General features: G+C 39.6%; 1 protein-coding gene across 3 annotated transcripts in view; it reads right to left on the bottom strand.

Annotated features, from left to right (window-relative positions):
* Nucleotides 1-18,394, bottom strand: part of LOC122815283 (centrosomal protein of 83 kDa-like) — a 1,332,042-nt gene that overhangs the window by 1,268,692 nt on the left and 44,956 nt on the right. For all 3 annotated transcript variants that reach the window (XM_044087644.1, XM_044087646.1, XM_044087645.1), the window contains exon 3: nucleotides 1,637-1,888. In XM_044087644.1, the coding sequence (XP_043943579.1) occupies nucleotides 1,637-1,888 (252 nt within the window). The remainder of the gene's footprint in view (nucleotides 1-1,636; nucleotides 1,889-18,394) is intronic.

Here is an 18,394-nt window from a genome sequence, read left to right as displayed (position 1 = left end):
GTTTGCTTAACTTTTTCTTTTTGTGACTGGAAAAAGGGCGGACTTTGGGACCAGCAGTTTCTTCCACGGTCGAGCCAAAATGGTGAGTCTTTCCTGGGGAAACGAGCAGCAAAATCAGGTAAAATCTAAAAGTCTTTAACAGTCATGTTTTTCACATAAAATCACAGTAAAAAATTAAATCACTTTATCAGCCCCAAAAAGTAAAATAAACACAACTTCTCCACTGAAAAATGTTTTTCAATTACAGCTCTTAAAATGAAAGAAAAAATAGTGCTCTCATTTAAAAGTACAATACAGTTTGTTAAAACAAAAACTCCTAGCTTTAAAATAACTTTCTTGAATAAGAGCGTGTTTATTCAACAAGTTTTTTTTCCCCATGGAAGTTTCTTCCCCAAAGGGAACTTAACTGCCAGCAAAGGCACAGCACAAGCAGACCGTCAGTCCTTGAAAGCCTCAGAGGAGCATTTTCTTCAGCAGCAGGAAATCTCTGAAGGGCTTAGCGCCAAACCTGCCGTTTTTGTCAGCTCAACTCAAGCTGACTGATGGTTTATGCATATGGAATGTGCGCAGAAGTTTTGGTAGCTGGTCTATGCAGGATATAACCTATATTGCAAAGGCAACTGAAGAAAAAGAGGAATGGTCTGAGGTACCAGCTGTGGCTTAAGCAAACTACTAACCTGCTGTAGTGGGCAAGGCTACTTAATCTTTCTTTTTGTGGCTGGAAGATGGTACAGCTGAGGAACTAGTATGCTGTTCCATGGTCAAATGAAAACATGTACCTGATTTCCAGGGAAGCTTAGCAGCAACAGTCAGCAGAACAGATGCAATGTATTATAAAAAAAAAAAAAAGTAATATATATTCCAGAAAAAAAAAAAACACTTACCCCAGCCTAAAAAACTAATTTAATAGTTTCTCCACAGGAAAAGTAATCTTAAACAACTTTGAAGCATAAAAGTAAAAAAAAAAAGTGATGCTCCCATTTAAACGTGTACACGAGTCACATAACAATCAACAAAAACACTATTTCCTAGCTTAAAAGTTAATATTTTATACAAAAAACTAAGTTACATGCAGTATATTATGGACAGATTTGATTAGCCAATGAGCCAGCATTTTCTTATGAGGCAAAAAGAAGCCACAGTACCTGGGGAAAACCCACGCAGACATGGCAAAAACAGGCAAATGCGACACAGACACAAGATATCAGGACTGAATCCTGTACCCTGGAGATCTTAACCACTGAACAACTATGTTGTCCAAATGTACAAGCAAGTAATAGAATAACAAAAGGTTGGAGATTTGCAAGAAAAGGTCAATATTATTGATACAGTTTGTAAGCACTAAAGAGATAAGAATGTACTTATTACTCCACAAAGGGTTAAAACATACTGCATGTTTTAGTCATCCCAAAAGTTACGTGGGATAACAAATGATTTTTTATAGAGTTGATAGGCTGGTACATTATGACTTCAGGCTCCAGCTTGACTAGCTGATTTTTAATGTTTCCTAAAATGTACTCTATCATTCTTTAGTTTCACTGACAATAAAATTATACTTGTAATCTGCTGTCTGCTAAACATAGCTGAACTTTAGCTTGCAAGTGATACACTAACTGTTGGTGTAAAATAGAAATACCTCCAGAGATTTGATGGCTGTTTGAGATTCAGACAGCTGACGTATCTGTATTCTCTGGACATTTTCTGCTTGCAAGCCAGCATTTTCCCTCTCAGCCCTCAGTTCAGCTACTTCAGCTTCCAGTCCCTTCAGCCTTTGGTGCAATTGTGCTTTTTCTCTCAGTAGGGCCTCGACTCTTTTACTGTCTCTTGTGGGATCAACACTAATCATTTGCTCGTGCAGAATTTCCTTGTCCTTCTCCAGCCGTGTAATCTTGAGTTCATAAAGAGACGGTAAAAATAACTAATATCAGTACTTGGAGGAAATACATCACAAAAAAGTGGCAATCAGACTTAAAATCCAAACATTAATAGATATTTTCACATTTACATGTGGGTTTACCAGGCAACAGACTGTTAATATGAATAACATGAATGGTCTTGAAACAGTACAGTTTTTAAGGTAATTACTGTCATAGTACACAAATGGGCTGTAACTCAAACATTGGTCAGTATCTGGCCTGCTTTTTTATTCATTTATTAATTTTGCAACAGTCGATGGATCTCTTCTGTGATGTAATACCCAACTCATTCTAGAGCTTATGCATCACTCTGTGGCACATAAATCATAAAATGTAGAATTATACCTCTCAATCTCTTAGCACAAGAAATCTGGGCAAAGCCAAAAATAATCTGGGGAAAAAGCCCAAAAATAGGGACATTTTTTTAATATTGTTCTTATAAACGTAGAAAGTTGCTAGAATAAAAGGAGTTGTGTTAGCATGCATTTTACGATGGATATAAAGTATGAAACTCAAATGTCTATCATTATTTTGTGACCTCAGTACTCAGTGATTTGCCAGAGAACTGCAACTTTTAAGAAGAACAGACCAAAAATCTGTATATTCTGCAAAAACCTGGGCATTTGAGAGGTTAAGCTACTTCATCTTCAGTCCATCTACAGTCAGACTTAAAAGACTTCAGCACAATCAACTAAAATGTAATACTAAAAGTATTCAATAACAAAATAAAATTGATAGCAAGTAGGAGATGGTAGAATATTTTTCTACTACAAAAATCTCTCTTCCCCATTCTACTGCTAGTATGAGCACTTCATGTACCTGTCTTTTGTCAGTGAAGACACCTGCAGCAGAAAAACAGAAAAAAATCATGTAAACTCCGAAAAGGTTTCATTTGAATAGACAAATACATGTGTAGGGGCTCAGCCAAGAAAATTCCCTACAGAAATGTCCTGCCAATACCTGCTCTACTACTACACTGGACATCTATCTGGAAGTGTTTTGTGAATGTTGAAATGGATGTCCAGGTTGCAGCCTTAAAGCAGACACTCTGAGCAAACATTTCAAAGCCAGCATTTTAAATTTCCTGGATTTAAAACCACATGTTGGCACTGACAAATGTATCCCCCATATCTATCACCTAACCCTTCTTGTATCTTTTTAAACCACCTTTCCTTAACTTTTTACAACACCTTACCTCCTAACTTTCTCCCAGTATTCTAAATGCTTTGATTATTAACTTTTTCTGTCATCAGTAGGTCACCGTTTTCCTCCAAATAACAATAACATTAGTGTAGGTAATGCTCTTCCCTCAAGTTTATTTAATCCTAGTGCTCATGCAGTATACAACATCCCTTCAAATTTCAACTTCAAGGAATTATTTAAGCTAATTTTTCTAATACTACTGCAAGTTCGCTATGCATCTCCATATCTCATTTGCTCCCGATATATTATACTTGCATTTCTCTCTGTTTCTACATACTTAAGCCTCGTTCTTCTTAGAAACCTGCATTATATAGCCAGTAGATAAAAGTGCATTGGTTTATGGCTTGAGGTCAGTAGAGTACAATGCCTGTTTTAGGTTTCCCAATGCCCATTTCAAAACATAAGGGTACACATCCCTCTTCCTGCAATATGTTCAAAAAGATACTCTTTCAAATTGTTCTGTCCTACTGCTTGTTAAATCAAATATTTCCACTTAATTTCATAAGTCTTCATCAGCATTAAATGCAAAATTTGAATTTTAACTGTCATAATATGAAACGAGGGTGAAGGACACCACAACTGCACAGCTTCTTTTTTGATAAGCAGCTTTTACCATGACACACTAGGATTTTCCACCATCCAAGATAAAGTACACTTGCATAAGTTACACTTACTTGTAACAGTATATATTCATAGAACACACAGTCTTACTGGCATAAGGGTAGTAATGGTCTGCTACCACCCCTCTTGGCAGTATATCAGAACTCAGAATTTTTCCCACTACTTGGTGGATGGGAAGCTTCAGTCAGCTGCCAGAAACAAGACAATTCTTCACAGCCACAAAAAGACACCCTTCTGTTTTTTCTTGGGCCCCAAAGAGACGAGCAGATGGAAATGCAAGTTTTGTGAATACTTATTATTCCAAACTAAAAACTACACACACGCATAAAACAACAAAAGTTGCTAAACAAAAACAGAAACTATCAGGCCAACTATTTACATCCAACTAAAGGGGGATGCTACTGCCAAGTAAAACAGTGTGTTCTACAAACATCTACTGTTACAGGTAAGTGGAAGTTATGCAGCTGTACTATGTTCAACAAAACACACTGCCTTACTGGTACAAGGGTAGATTCCCAAAGCTTACCCAACCTGAGAGGAGGAAGGATAAAGGTCCAGGAGCCTCTGGAGAATGGTCCTCACAAAGCCTACTCTGGATCTAGAAAAAGTATCCAGTTTGTACTGCTTCATGAAGGTATGGACAGAGGACCAAGTCTGCTGCCTGTAAAATATTTCTGCCAAATGCTACTGCCAAGTAAAACAGTGTGTTCTACAAACATCTACTGTTACAGGTAAGTGGAAGTTATGCAGCTGTACTATGTTCAACAAAACACACTGCCTTACTGGTACAAGGGTAGATTCCCAAAGCTTACCCAACCTGAGAGGAGGAAGGATAAAGGGTCCAGGAGCCTCTGGAGAATGGTCCTCACAAAGCCTACTCTGGATCTAGAAAAAGTATCCAGTTTGTACTGCTTCATGAAGGTATGGACAGAGGACCAAGTCTGCTGCCTGTAAAATATTTCGAGTCCACTCCTTTCCAATATGCTGCAGAAAAGGAAAATGGGGATCCTATTAGAACCATGAACGTTTGAAATTTCGAATGGCATATGGTCGACACCATATGATCGAAATTTCAAGCGTTCGAAGGTTAAACGTAATGGCACCGTTCGGTGCAGAATGGGAGAATTTCCCTTTTCTGCACTGAAGTGCGATCTCAGAGTTGGTATATTTAAGTAGGGGGGTGTGGGGGGGCTTGCCCCCCCTAACTGCACCATTAAGGTAAGTTTTGTTTTATTATATAGTCGAACTTTAAAACTTCAATCATATATTGTCGAACATATGGGATTTGAAGTTTAGAAAGTTCAAATACAGAATATAGACCCGGAAAATGTCCTGGTGGAATGTGTCTTTACCTTGCCCGGATTCACCATTCCTAGGTGAGTATAACAAAAAACAATACCAGAAGATGACCAACGTGCAATGGTTTGCTTAGAGACAGGTTGACCTTTCTTTGCCCCATAGAAGGAAAAACACAGCCTTTTTGCCATCCTAAAGGGCTTTGTTCTGTCTAGGGAGTACCTGAGCTGCCAGTGAACATCTAAGGCGTGAAGTTCTCTCTCTCTCGTTCGTTGTCTCTCTCTCTCTCTCTCTTATTCTTACGTTCTGGAAAGAATAAAGGGAGTTTAATGGACTTATTGAGAGTGATCTCAGAGACCACTTTTGGCATGAAAGAAGGATAAGTATGCAACACAATCCCATCCTTGTGGAAAATAAGGTAAGGGTGTTCCACAATGAGAGCTTGCAGCTCATAAACTCACCATGTAGCTGCCAGAGCAATAAGCAAAACAGTTTTCCATGTTAACTTAAGATCAATGTGAGCTGCTGGTTCAAAAAGTGGTAATGTCAATTTTTCCAGAATATGGTTGAGGTCCCACAAAGGAGGAATTTGCTTGCAAGGTGTTCTCATATGCAGCATTCCTTTCATAAACTGTTTTACCAAAAAAGAAGAATGAGGGGAATACGCAGGCAGACACGCAGAGATGGCCATTAAATGTACCTTAGTGGACACATACAATAAACCATCCTGAAAAAGCTCACACAAATATTTCAAAGTAAGAGATGTTAACCTCAATGGATCCTATGTTTCCATTTAGGCACCACTTAGAAAACCTCATCCATTTGCAAACATAAGATTTTCTAGAAGCAGGTTTTCTGGCCTCTTTTAACACCTACTGCACATCCCTACGAAGCAAGTGTCTAACTGGAGTCAAGACTGAATCATCCAGGCTGTCGATTAAAGTTTCTCCAAATTGGAGTGAACCAGTCATCCCTGAAACTGTATCAGCAAATCCGGAGTATGAGGAAGGTTGTGGTAATGGGCCTTGGCCAGTACCATTAAGAAAAGAACCAAGACTGCCTGGGCCAGTAACAGGTCACCACAATGATCTTTGGTATTTGTCTCTGACCCTTCAGAAGTACCTTGTTAATCAGTGAAAAGGGTGGAAAGGCATACAACATTCCCATCCAAAGAACAAGAATATGTCTGTCCTCCAAACATGGCTGCAAGGATATCTAGAACAGAATTTCTCAAGTTGTCGGTTTTGAAAGGAGACAAATAGATATAACTGAGGCATTCCCAATCTGAACTAGATCTTAGAACACCTTTGCCTTGAGCTTCCACTTGTACGGGGTCTGCCCAGCATCTGTTAAATCTGTCTGCCACAACGTTCTGCTCTGACAGGATGTATACAACCTGAAGAGTTAGCATACCGAGAAACCAGCTCCAAGGCGATCATTGCAAACCAGCACAATGGGTAAAGACCTTGTACCCCCTTATTTGTTGAGATACCACATCACTGTGGTGTTGTCCGTAATCAACTGGAGTCCATATATGATGAAAAAACCTTCAAGGGTGTAAATCACTGCTAACATTTGCTTTATATTTATGAGTTTACATGCATCCTTGGGACCCCAAGCAGCTTGCATTTGTTTTTCTATTGACAGCTCCCCATGTGAAGTCAGGAAGAATCGGTCTGAATAGACAGGTATCATAGGAAAGAACAGAAGTCCTGGACTATTACTCAACTTTTCTTTCCATGACTAACTCTCATCCGATGAAAGAACCAGTAACTATTTCCATGGAATGAAGATACTGGGTCCAACAATTTATAGAGCATACCACTGAATTTTTCTCTCTTTTTTTTTTTTTTTTAATTTCTCCAAGTCTTTTGGGTTTTAATACCATGATGGGAACGGACCCCACTCCTAAGTAAAAGTGCGATTAAATTTCATGAAATTAGTATTGTTTCAATCTTTGATGTCAGCCAGAAGTGTTCCTCGCAGCACCAGTAATGACTCCTTCTGCAATTTGTATGGAGTTACATGTATTGGTAGCATATCTAAATACAATTGTAGATTCTTTTTATAAGACCCATTGCTCCTACAACTGTTGGAACTGTCTAGGTAGGTTTCTTCCACATTGCTCTCGTTTCTGCCTGCAAATCCTGATATTTAATGACTTCATCTCTCTGAACACAAGACACTGTAGCTATTGGGTGTAGCGATTTCAGTGATCAATGCTACTTTTGTCTTCTTTTTGTGGACCACTATCTGGTTTTCTCACATCTGTCTTTTGACCTGTTGGCAATGGGTGATTCCCATTTGATTTATTACAAAAATAAAGAAAACAACAAAACAAAAAGTTACAATGAAAAAATCCTTACAAAACAGTGGTGAAAGCTTTCTGGGATCTACCCCTTCATCAGACAACAGTTAAAAATCCCATCATTCATTAAATACTGGAGATTAGTCACATGATGTTTCAAAATTTCAGTTGTACCCAATAAGGACATAACAATTAGTGTATTAGTACATATTAGCACAGTTATGTAAATAAATAGACCATACATTAAAGGATTTATGGCTAAAATAAATAAAAAATGTATATAACCTTATATGGTGAATAACTATATATAATATGAAAACCTGACAATCCTAACGACAACACTATAAATCATATATATATATATATAACAAATACAAATATACAATTTTAGTGCATCCATGTATGCAACGGTTTCCAATTCCGTTTTACAAAACCTACATTTGTCCGTTTCTCCCACATGTTCAATGGACTTTGTAAACCAACGTGTATGTAGCCCACTGTCTTGGGCTGCCAATATTAACTTTCATCTTTTGATCTGAATTCATCTCTCCTTAGCCATTCCTGCATTCGATCCTGATCAACATGAGGTTATTCCAGAAGTTTTCTATACTTGCAACTATATTTATGCATTTTCCACATTTCTTGCCTTCTCATCTGATCCTTCACCTTGTATTCTTTCTTTTGTTTTTTATCACATTCAGTTGTTTCCTGATTTTTATCTACTTCTGGTTTGATTTCCATTACTGCTTGATGCCGATATGCTTCTGCTAGACTCAGCAGGGAATTCATCTTAGATTTATTCTCCTCATGTTTCAAAACTTTCACTACATTTGGGTCTTATGAAGTCAGCAGATATGTGTGCAGTTCCACGACTGCAGATCTATACATGTAATAATTTTCAAGGAGGCCCATATATTTAATCTTGGTATGTACCAATTTCTATAAATCATTTGATGAACATGAACCATCCTTCTTGTTTTCCTATGTAATCTATCCAACATCTTTTGGGGCCAGTCAATCACTCCAAAACTTTAAGTTAGGACAGGAAGAGAAAGTTGGTTTGTAGCTTGAATTTTGTTCCTAAATGCCAATACTGTTTTCAGAATTAATTTAAGTGTCTTCTAAAATATTCCTTGCTAAGTTTTATTCGCATTTGTTCAGGTATTATTGTTGAGCCTTCTTCAATGCCCAAATATTTATACACTCCTTCTTGCTCAAGTTTTTTTTATATCAACTTCTTGCCAACAAACTGTTTTCTTGGTGCTGCAGTTTTCCTTCATTAAAGGTTGCTTCTGCACATTTATTAAGACCAAATGACATTCTTTTATCATCTAAAAAAGTTTTGACTACTTGAAATTGTGCTTTAAGTTCCTCATCTGATGAGCTATACAGTTTTAAATAATCAACAAAGTAAAGAGAAGTCCTTACACTTAGTTGATTTCTAGGAGCCAAATTATATCCATGGCCTAATCGGTTAAGTAGACAGCTTAGTGGGGTAAGGGCAAGACAGAATAGCAGTGGTGACAGGGAGTCACCCTATCCCCCTTTGAATTTTTATCTCTGGAATAATAATTTGTCCTTTATCATGGCTTAACTGCAAAGTGGTCTGCCACTGTTTCATGGTCACTGTATTATAATTGGTCAGTGTCTATAATTGGTCTTATACATTTTTAAGCACTCTTTTATCCATGAATGTGGGATACTGTCCAATGCTTTTTGTAGTCTATCCATGCCATACTTAGATTCTTCCCCTTTTTACAGTTCTCCATTATGACTCTTTAGCAACAATGATCCTTTGTTCCATATGACTTTCTTTTATTACCCTTTTGTTCTATTGCCATGATTACACTTTCTTCTAAATGACTACAAACTCTGTCAGCATCAGTTCCGGTGTACAGTTTATACAATGTCAGAAGGCAAGTTATTGGTCTATGATTTTAAGTAACAGCATTGTTTTTCCTGTTGTTGACCAGGCTGGTGTCTGCTTGGGGGGTGTATATATGTATGTATGTATATTATATTATATATATATATATATATATATATATATATATATATATATATATATATACATATATATATATAGTTCTCACTCATGGCTAAATCTTTGTGCAAAGATGGTTAATACTTTTAGCCAGAAGTTAGGTACTGCATCTGGGCCTGGGTTTTTCTAACTGGAAGCTTTCCTTAACTTTATTTCAATCTCTCTGGCAGTTACTTCATCCCCTTTCATATCCTGCACCTTTGAACTTCCTATTCTTTCTTTTACTTCTATCCATTTAGCATCTTTGTTATGTTCCACAGGATCTTCATATATATTTCTCCAAGATGTATCTATTTCTTCTTTTTTTGGGTGGTCTTTCAATTCCTTTTGCCTTGTTTACCAATCTTCTATAGAATTTTTTGGAGTCATCAATAAATTGCTTATTTTGTACTTTTCCTTTATATAAATATCTGTGTATCTTCTAAGTTTTTCTGGCTGTGCTGAGATTTTTAGTTTATTTGCAATAGTGCAAGATAGATCCTGATCCGTTATAATTGTTGCTCATTGTTTTTATCACATCAGAGTATCTTTGTTGATCAACTCTTTCTATACTCTTCTAACAGTGACACTTCTTGTCTTAATTGCGTTATAGTTTTCTCTGTTCGATACTTGCATGATGGTATTCAATTTCTCCACTTCCTTTCCCTTACTACTCTATGTTCTTGTGGTAACATGTTATCTGTTATTAATTTAGCTGCACAGTAATATATCCTGTTTACTTCTGTTACATCACATGGATCTCTGTGGACAGTTGTAATTACCGTGTTCATTCGTTTCATCAAACTTCTGACATTTTGGGTTTTATTGACCCTCTGCAGTCTATTTCTTTCATTGTTCTTATTATGTCTATCTATCTCTATTAAATCAAGCAGCTGTTCTCTTAGATCATTTTCTTCTAAACTGAGGACACATTTTTCTCATGTGAGTACAAACCAGTGGTATCATGAGAATCATGGATGTCATCAGTCCGTGAATTTTCAGGAATTCTCAGGCTGAGGGGGCATTTCTCTAGGATAAGTTCAGAAACACCGTTTGGGTAAGACAGGATCTTATCTTTGGGCAGAAAGCCCATTCTTACATTGGAGTGAAGCAGGCATCCCAGAAAGAGGAGTCTTTGTGAGCGGGTCAGACACTACTTCAGGAGGTTCAACCTGAGCCAGAGTAAGGCTGAAACCTTCCTTAATGATTCCAAAGACTTGAACGCAAGCTCTGCAACTAATTTAAGTAATTAAAAGTGTCGATGCACATACTGTGACAATGGGTCACTATTAGGGCAAGGTATTTTGTAAACACTCGAGGAGCAGAAGATAGCCCAAAGGACAATACAGGAAACAGAGAGAGACCCAGAGACAACAAATCTCAGATACCTCCAGAAGCGATGAGCAATGGGAATCCTTTATGTCCAGGGTCACCATGAAGCAGTACTCCAACAGAAGAGGAAGCACTGTGTGGAGGGTGAGCATCTTGATCTTGGGAACCTGGATGAAGGTGTTCAAAAAGGAAAATTCTTTTCTGGGAACCAAGAAAATTCAAGAATAAAACCTCCTTATTCTCATATAAGGGGGTGCATATTCTAGGACACCTAAGTCTAGCATATGATGGAGACTAGGAGGGGATAACAAACACTGGTCTGTTAGATGAGGGGCAGCACCCTGAATGAGGAGGGTGATCCTTCTACTGCCATCAGTAACTCCTGCCACAATGATGAAAATTAATTTGTTGGAAACCACTGATAGCCACAATGCCTTGCTGAGAGACAGTTTTAAATACATAGCACCTGACAGGGGCTTAGAAAGAAAGAAATGTGCCCCATCTCAGCATAGTCATAAATTGGGAAGAGGTATCCTTTTTGGGAAAGGGACCCCATTTGTTAGACTTGGCAGAACTCTTGTCCTGCAGTTTTCTTTTAATGCCTTGGCTCGTTAGGCTGGGGCTTTTAAGAGGCTGCCAAAGATTATCCTGCTTAAAGGAGGAGAACTTTGGAATATGAAACATGTTTGGAACCCCTTGCATCAATTTAGCTCTGTCATCCCAGTGTTTAAGGCTTTGATTAGCTGCTGTAACAAACACACATTCAGACTCAACAGTAGCATTCAAAAATCTCATTTTTTTAAGTCGGAGAAATTCTGGCTGTGCAACCAAGCACATCTCCTCAACACCACAGACAAAGTTGCATTTCTAGAAATAGTGTCAGCCCCCTCCAAGAAACTCATTAATGCATGTTTGACACCTGAGAAACACTGGAAACAATATCCTTGACACGCGTTGTGCTCAACAGGCAATGATGCAGCAAACTCTTCCAAACTATACATGCATCTCAACACAAACTTCCACATAAAAGAGTGATAGTTAAATATTTTAAAAGCTATCATGCTGGAATGCTTTGGCTTCTTTCTCTGATATTCTAGCCACTTGCCTAATTTATCTTGAAGGACCAGATTTGAAGAAGATATGGTCATTTTACTAGAAACAGTATCCAGAGACACAAAAGCAGGGTCCACAGCCAAAGGGCTTGGAGACCCGGTATGTTGAATGATACTCTGAATTTCCTAAACAATTTTTTAGGGAGAGCTTCAGTAAGCAAAGAAGAATTACAAGCTTTCTTGAAACCATCCTGCAATGCCAGGATCACTGGAAAAAGGGATGATAGTACCAGTACCTCATCCTAAAAGGATCATATACCCTGCCATTCTCAGGGGTAGCAGAAGACTGCACTCATTTAAATATATCCCTAAATCTAGTCAGCATTTTGGAAAACGAAAACATGTCTTTTGGTTGCTGCACCTATCCATCAGTAGAAACTGACTGATGTGACTCGGACAAATCAGAACCTGATCCAATCAAAATTAGGATCCTTAAATGAATAACCGGAAGTGAAAGAGTTGATTTTACTAATAACTGTGGTATACACCTCATGATTAAGTGCCCAAACAGTTGATCTACCATAGCCTTCATTTCAGGTGAAAAAACAGAGAAAGACTGCTGCTCTACCACCTGGTGGGACGGCCATCACTTTTTATAATGCAATATACTGGAAGACGAATCGCCATAGGAAGACTTATTAACCATGGTAACAGATTCTGCACCCCCTGACTTCCCCAGCACCTAAAGAGTTTGTTTCTCCTGTACCTGAACCAGGCAATGATACAACCCTAGGGGATGTCTGACCCTCGTGTCATGCACTGTTGTGGTACCAACACCACACAGGGGACATGTAGATAAAAGAAGGCGAGTGGTCCGATAACCTGCACATGGCTGTGGCTACTTCAGAGACACAAGCCATAGGCTGAGGCATACTTTTGCTTTCTTTTTTTGTTTTTTTAGATGTAGATGGGGTAGGATGGTGGGGATGAGCATCAGAATCCATCAAAACAGGGGGTAAAACTAACAAGGTCAGAACCATCTACTGGAGAAACAATAAGGCCAGTATCCAAAAGGCCAAAACCTCAATATTCACCCTTTAAATAGCTGTGAAAAGACTTTCTATAAGGGAACTAATAGAATACTGCACTGAGAAAAAAGCCAGTAATCTCAGTAGTACAACACTAAGCACCACTACATATCATAAAAACGTTCAGTTAAAACATGGCTAATTTGAGCTCCATATGAATAGAATGGCTAAATTAGCCATAGACAAATATATGAATGTAAACTTAGGAAAAATCATGACAAAAAAAAAATGCTGCCAAAATTGCGATTTAAACAAAAACATTGTTTAAAAAATCATCATACTATACAATTCACTTATATACTTGAAGCTATGCAGGAAAAAAGTTTTCTTGTGAAAAGCTTGAAAGTACATACTTAAACCAACTTAACTACAGTGATTTAAACCTGATTATGACAGCAAGAAGAAATGACAGAATTGCACTAAAAAGGTCCCAGGGCAGAAACTTTCTAAAACATTCACCAAAGACCAAAAAATACTTAGGGTTTAAAATCCCAAAGAAACTTAAACACAGTATAGGGTTATATAGTGGATAAAATACCAACATACCTTTTTTTTTTAAAGAAACAAACAAATCAGCATATGTACAATGCGGTTTAAGTACTGACAGAAAAAAAGCAGATGGAGGAATTTAAAAAAAAAACAAAAATAAACAAACAAAGGTTTCTATCTGAGCTCTGAAGATGAAGTAAACCAGAGAGGAGCAGTCTTGCCACATATCTTCTTTTCCAATGGAACTAGGAAAAAAACTTTGTGTGTGGCTGTGAAGGACTATCCTGCCTCTGACAGCTGAACAGTGCATACCACCCACAGACAAGCAGTGGGAGGAATTTGGAGCTTTGGCTGGCAGCCATATAGGGAGCAGCAGAGCACTACTACCCTTATACCAGAAATGCCATGTGTTTGTTGAACACATATATAATCTTATTCTTATGTATAAGTGCCCTCAAGAAGTGCCATGGGACATTCACTGGAATGAGCATGTGGCCCAGGCCGGTATGACCCTGACCTTGAGTAGCATCTTACCCTCACCAAGAATGATGCCACAATATGAAGACAAGATGATCAATTTCAATAATTGACTTAAGTATTGGTGTCACTCAAGGGGGATCCAATGCCTGTCAGATTGGGATGACATGCTCGACAAGCCACGATGCTTCACTATGGACGGCTTACACCTGTCACCCCTGGGCTTTCGGATATTGGCAAAGGCTCTTGCTACCCCCATAGTGCCTTTTTTAGGCAAGGCTCAAAAGACAAACCCACCTCCATAGGTATCACAAGGGATAAGAAACTAAGAGTAATGCTACTCAACGCCAGAAGTCTAAACCTCAAGATGCACGCACTTGAAACTCTCCTTAGCATGGAGAACATCGATATCTGTGCAGTAACAGAAACCTGGTTCAAGGCTCCTGAGAGCAGCCCAGCACTACCAGGTTATACCTCATACCATGCTTTTCGGCCCCAAAACATGGACCGACCCACAAAAGGAGGGGGAGTATCAATATTCGTCAAAGATATCCACACCTCCAGGTTGGTGGCACAGCATGAAGCATCAAGACTATCCATGTGCAACTAACAGTGGGTAAAACTGCCTTCCAGTTTATAGCCTGCTACAGACCACCCTCCCTAACCCAGGAACCCCACTCGGCCTTCCTGAGAACACTGGAAAATATGAAGGTCTCTCCAAACACCATTATATTGGGCGACTTCAACTACCCAAACATAGACTGGGAGCATTACTCTAGCTCCAGCACCCTAGCCCAAAGGTTCCTAGAATTTATAAACTCAAATGCTATGGAACAACTTGTTACCACTCCCACAAAAGGGGAAAAAATACTGGACCTGATCATCACCAACATGGGGACTCTATGCTCCAGACCAGAAGTGTATCCCTCACTGGTAAGATCAGACCATAAACTAATCTCACTGGATATTCACATGCCGACCCCACCCCATGTCCAGAAAACCACAGTGAAAAACTTCTCTAAAGCAAATTTCACACTCCTCAAAACTGAGGTGGAATCCTTCAAAGCCCCCGGGCCTGTGGAAAATACGGCCCAGACCGCAGAATCCTTTATAAACGCATTCTATGAACACCTTCAGGAATGCATGGATCATGCGATCCCAAATAATACCAAGACCCAATCCTCCAAAGGCAGACGTCCTGTCTGGTGGACCCCAGCCATAAACAAACTATACAATAGAAGGAGGAAGCTACTAAATGATAGAGCAAAATTCCAAAAAGGGAAGGCATCTCTGATCAGTATTAGCAAAAAACTACGGGCACTCAAAATCGTCTAAGGCCAGCTTCAAGAGAAAAATTGCACAGGACACTAAGGATAATCACAAGGCTTTCTATAGTTATGTTAGGAACCTGGGTGGTAATTTTCAGACATGCTCAGAATTAGTCCAAAATGACAAAAAATACACCGAACCCACAGACATTGCCAACATCCTAGCTGACAGGTTCAGAGCAAACTTCTCTCCCCCCTCCCCACCAAAAGGGCAAATATCTATCCCAGCAGAGTGCTGCCCCCCTGACATCTCAGATGCTCAGAAGGTAAGAGCCACCCTCTCCAAAGCAAAAAACACAGCATCAATGGGACCAGACGGTGTCCCGGGCTGCGTCCTACATGAACTCCAAGAAGAGCTAAACCCAAACATAAAACTACTGTTCAATCTCAGCCTTACTAAAGGATATGTACCCAAAGAGTGGCATACAGCAACTGTGGTCCCTCTCCACAAAGGTGGTGCCTCAACGGATCCTGGAAACTATCGCCCCATAAGCCTGACTAGCTTGGTGTGCAAAGCTATGGAAAGGATCATCATGGACCTCATAAATAAACATATTGGGGACCTACAGACACTGGATCCTACCCAGTTCAGCTTTGTTAAGGGCAGATCCTGCCTCTTAAACCTGGTTGATTTCTTTGAAACAGTTACTAAGGCCATTGACGAGGGGAAGGTGGTCCACACAGCCTACCTGGACCTCGCAAAAGCCTTCGATACAATACCCCACTCAGGCATTATAGATAAGCTCACCAGCTTAAATATAAACCCCTATGTCACTAGATGGGTTGCAGTCTGGCTCAAGGACAGAACCCACATGGTTAGAATTGCTGGAGCCATGTCAGACTCCAAACCAGTTACAAGTGGCATCCCACAAGGCTCAGTCCTGGGACCTCTCTTGTTCGGTATATATTTCCTGGAGGTACAGGCCAACACGGAAGGACTGTGGCTGACCAAGTTCGCAGATGACTGCAAACTGGGCGCCATAATCGACTCTCCAGCTGACACAAGCATCCTCCAAAAGGGCCTCATAGAAACAGACAACTGGTGCCAGAGCCATGGCCTCAAGCTAAACGCCAAAAAGTGTATAGTCATCCCCTTTGGCAAAAACAAAGTGCCCACAAATTACCACATAGGTGGTAATCCATTAAGTACAGAAGAAGTAATTAGGGACCTGGGGACCCAAGTTGATAGCAATCTCTCACTTGACAAACATGTGGCCAAAGTGGTTATAGCCCACTTAATCATGAAGAGATTCACATCTAGATCAGGGGAGGTCATCGTGCCTCTTTACTCATCCCTCATCAGGCCCATAATTGAGTACAATGCCCCTTTTGGGATGTACCTTACCAGACACCTGCAGCAACTGGAAAGACCCCAAAAGTACCTCACCAAGAGGATCAAAGGGCTCAAACAGATGCCATATGCTGCCCGGTTAAAGAAACTCCAGCTCTACTCAGTGGCATACCGCCTGTTCAGAGGCGATCTGTGCCTGACGTATAAAGCCATGTCCAACCCGGAATTAATGGACATGCTGCACCTCAGAAAATCCAAATCCCATCGAGCTACAAGCGAGAGAGACTTGAATCTCAGCACTGAAATAAATAGGACATGCTGGAGGGACAGATTCATAACCCAGAGGCTCCCTTCACTCTGGAATAAAATCCCAGTCCAGGTTAGGCAGAGTCCCTCATTGACTCTCTTCAAGAGGAATCTTGATGAGTGGATGGGAGATCGTAGGTTTATCCCGGGTATCACTTCTGTGTCACTGTTAGACAGAGGCACAGTATACTAACCTCAAAAAAGGGCATAGCAAAATTAATTTAAAATGGGTGGCGAAAGCCAAACACATTCTGGCTAGGCTTATAAATGCCCTAGGGCAGATAGCCTAGTATGAACCTATGAAGAGTAAAATGGGTTAAGCATCAAGAGACACAATAAAGTTAATGTTTATAGTCTCTGGTTTTAATTACAGTCCTACCAGTTTCTATCAGAGTATCAGATTTCAGCCTTTTCATCATATCTTCATATTTTGTTAAATGAAATACAGTTGCACAAATCCTACTCACCTGTAACAGTACGTCTGAATTTCAAATGACTTAGTGAAAAATTGATTCTTTACCTGCAGACACCCCCACTAGCAGATTTCCAGGACTCAGAATTCCCACCTTTGAGCTCTGAATCCTTGTGATAAGGGATCGGCTAAGCCCCCCCCCCCCAACACACACACACACACACACACACACACACACACACACACACACACACACACACACACCTCCATCAGGAGAAGCCCAACTCCTGTGATAGAAAGTCAGTTGTTCAGGCCTTTAGTGCTAAGCAAGAACTACTAAGACAGACCAGAAACAAGAATTGCCTGAAACCAAACCAATATGCAGACAAAAAAAAAAAAAACACAAACTCAAATAACCAAACAAAACAACAACAGAACAGGTTGGATACAATGGAAATATAAATAAAATAAGGGGGATGGTGGGTGGGTGGGTAACTGCCATAAAGGCAGTGTGAAAATCGAACAGCTACTGTTACACAAGTAGGACTTGCACAAATGTATTATGTTCTTCATTCACACTGCCTCAGTGGCATATGGGTAGACTCCCAAAGCTTATCCTACCTGGGAGGAAGAAGGATATGGATCTATGAAGCCTATGGAAAAAGGTACTTGCAAAGCCTGCTCTGGTACTTGAGAAAGAACACAGCAGCAGTGTATGTAAAAGTCTAAAGAGCACCAGGTTTGCTGCCTCTAGAGTCCACTCCCATCCAATATGCCACTAAAGAGGATAAGGCTGTGGTGCAATGTGCCTTAACCTTGCTTGGAATAGATTTACTGTGGTGGGAGTAAAAAGCACAACAGCAGAGGACAACTAACAAGCATTCATTTGCTTAAACACATATTGACCTTTCTTAACCCCAGAAAAGGAAATAACTGTTAAGCTTTACTGAAGTGCACAGATCTGTCATGGTAGTACCTGAGAACATCTAAATTATACAGAAGTTTCTCTCTCAAGTTCCAGAAAGAAAACTTGGAAATTGATGGCTTGATTCAGGACAAATTCAGAAAACTTCTGGCATGAAAGACGGATTAGTGTGTAAAACAGCCCTATCTTATGGAAAATCAGATGATGTTGGTCCACCATGACAGCATGCAGCCAGTTTCCATTTTTGTCCTCAAATTAACCTATCTCATTTGGTTAGACATTGGCCTTATCCATTCCTTGGTCAATAATTATATATTATCTCTAATA

This window comes from Protopterus annectens, chromosome 11.part0, assembly GCF_019279795.1.
Source record: "Protopterus annectens isolate FY-2018-M chromosome 11.part0, PAN1.0, whole genome shotgun sequence".
NCBI lineage: Eukaryota > Metazoa > Chordata > Ceratodontiformes > Protopteridae > Protopterus > Protopterus annectens.
Note: the sequence above shows the minus strand (reverse complement) of the source record. Positions and strands in the feature narration are given on the sequence as shown.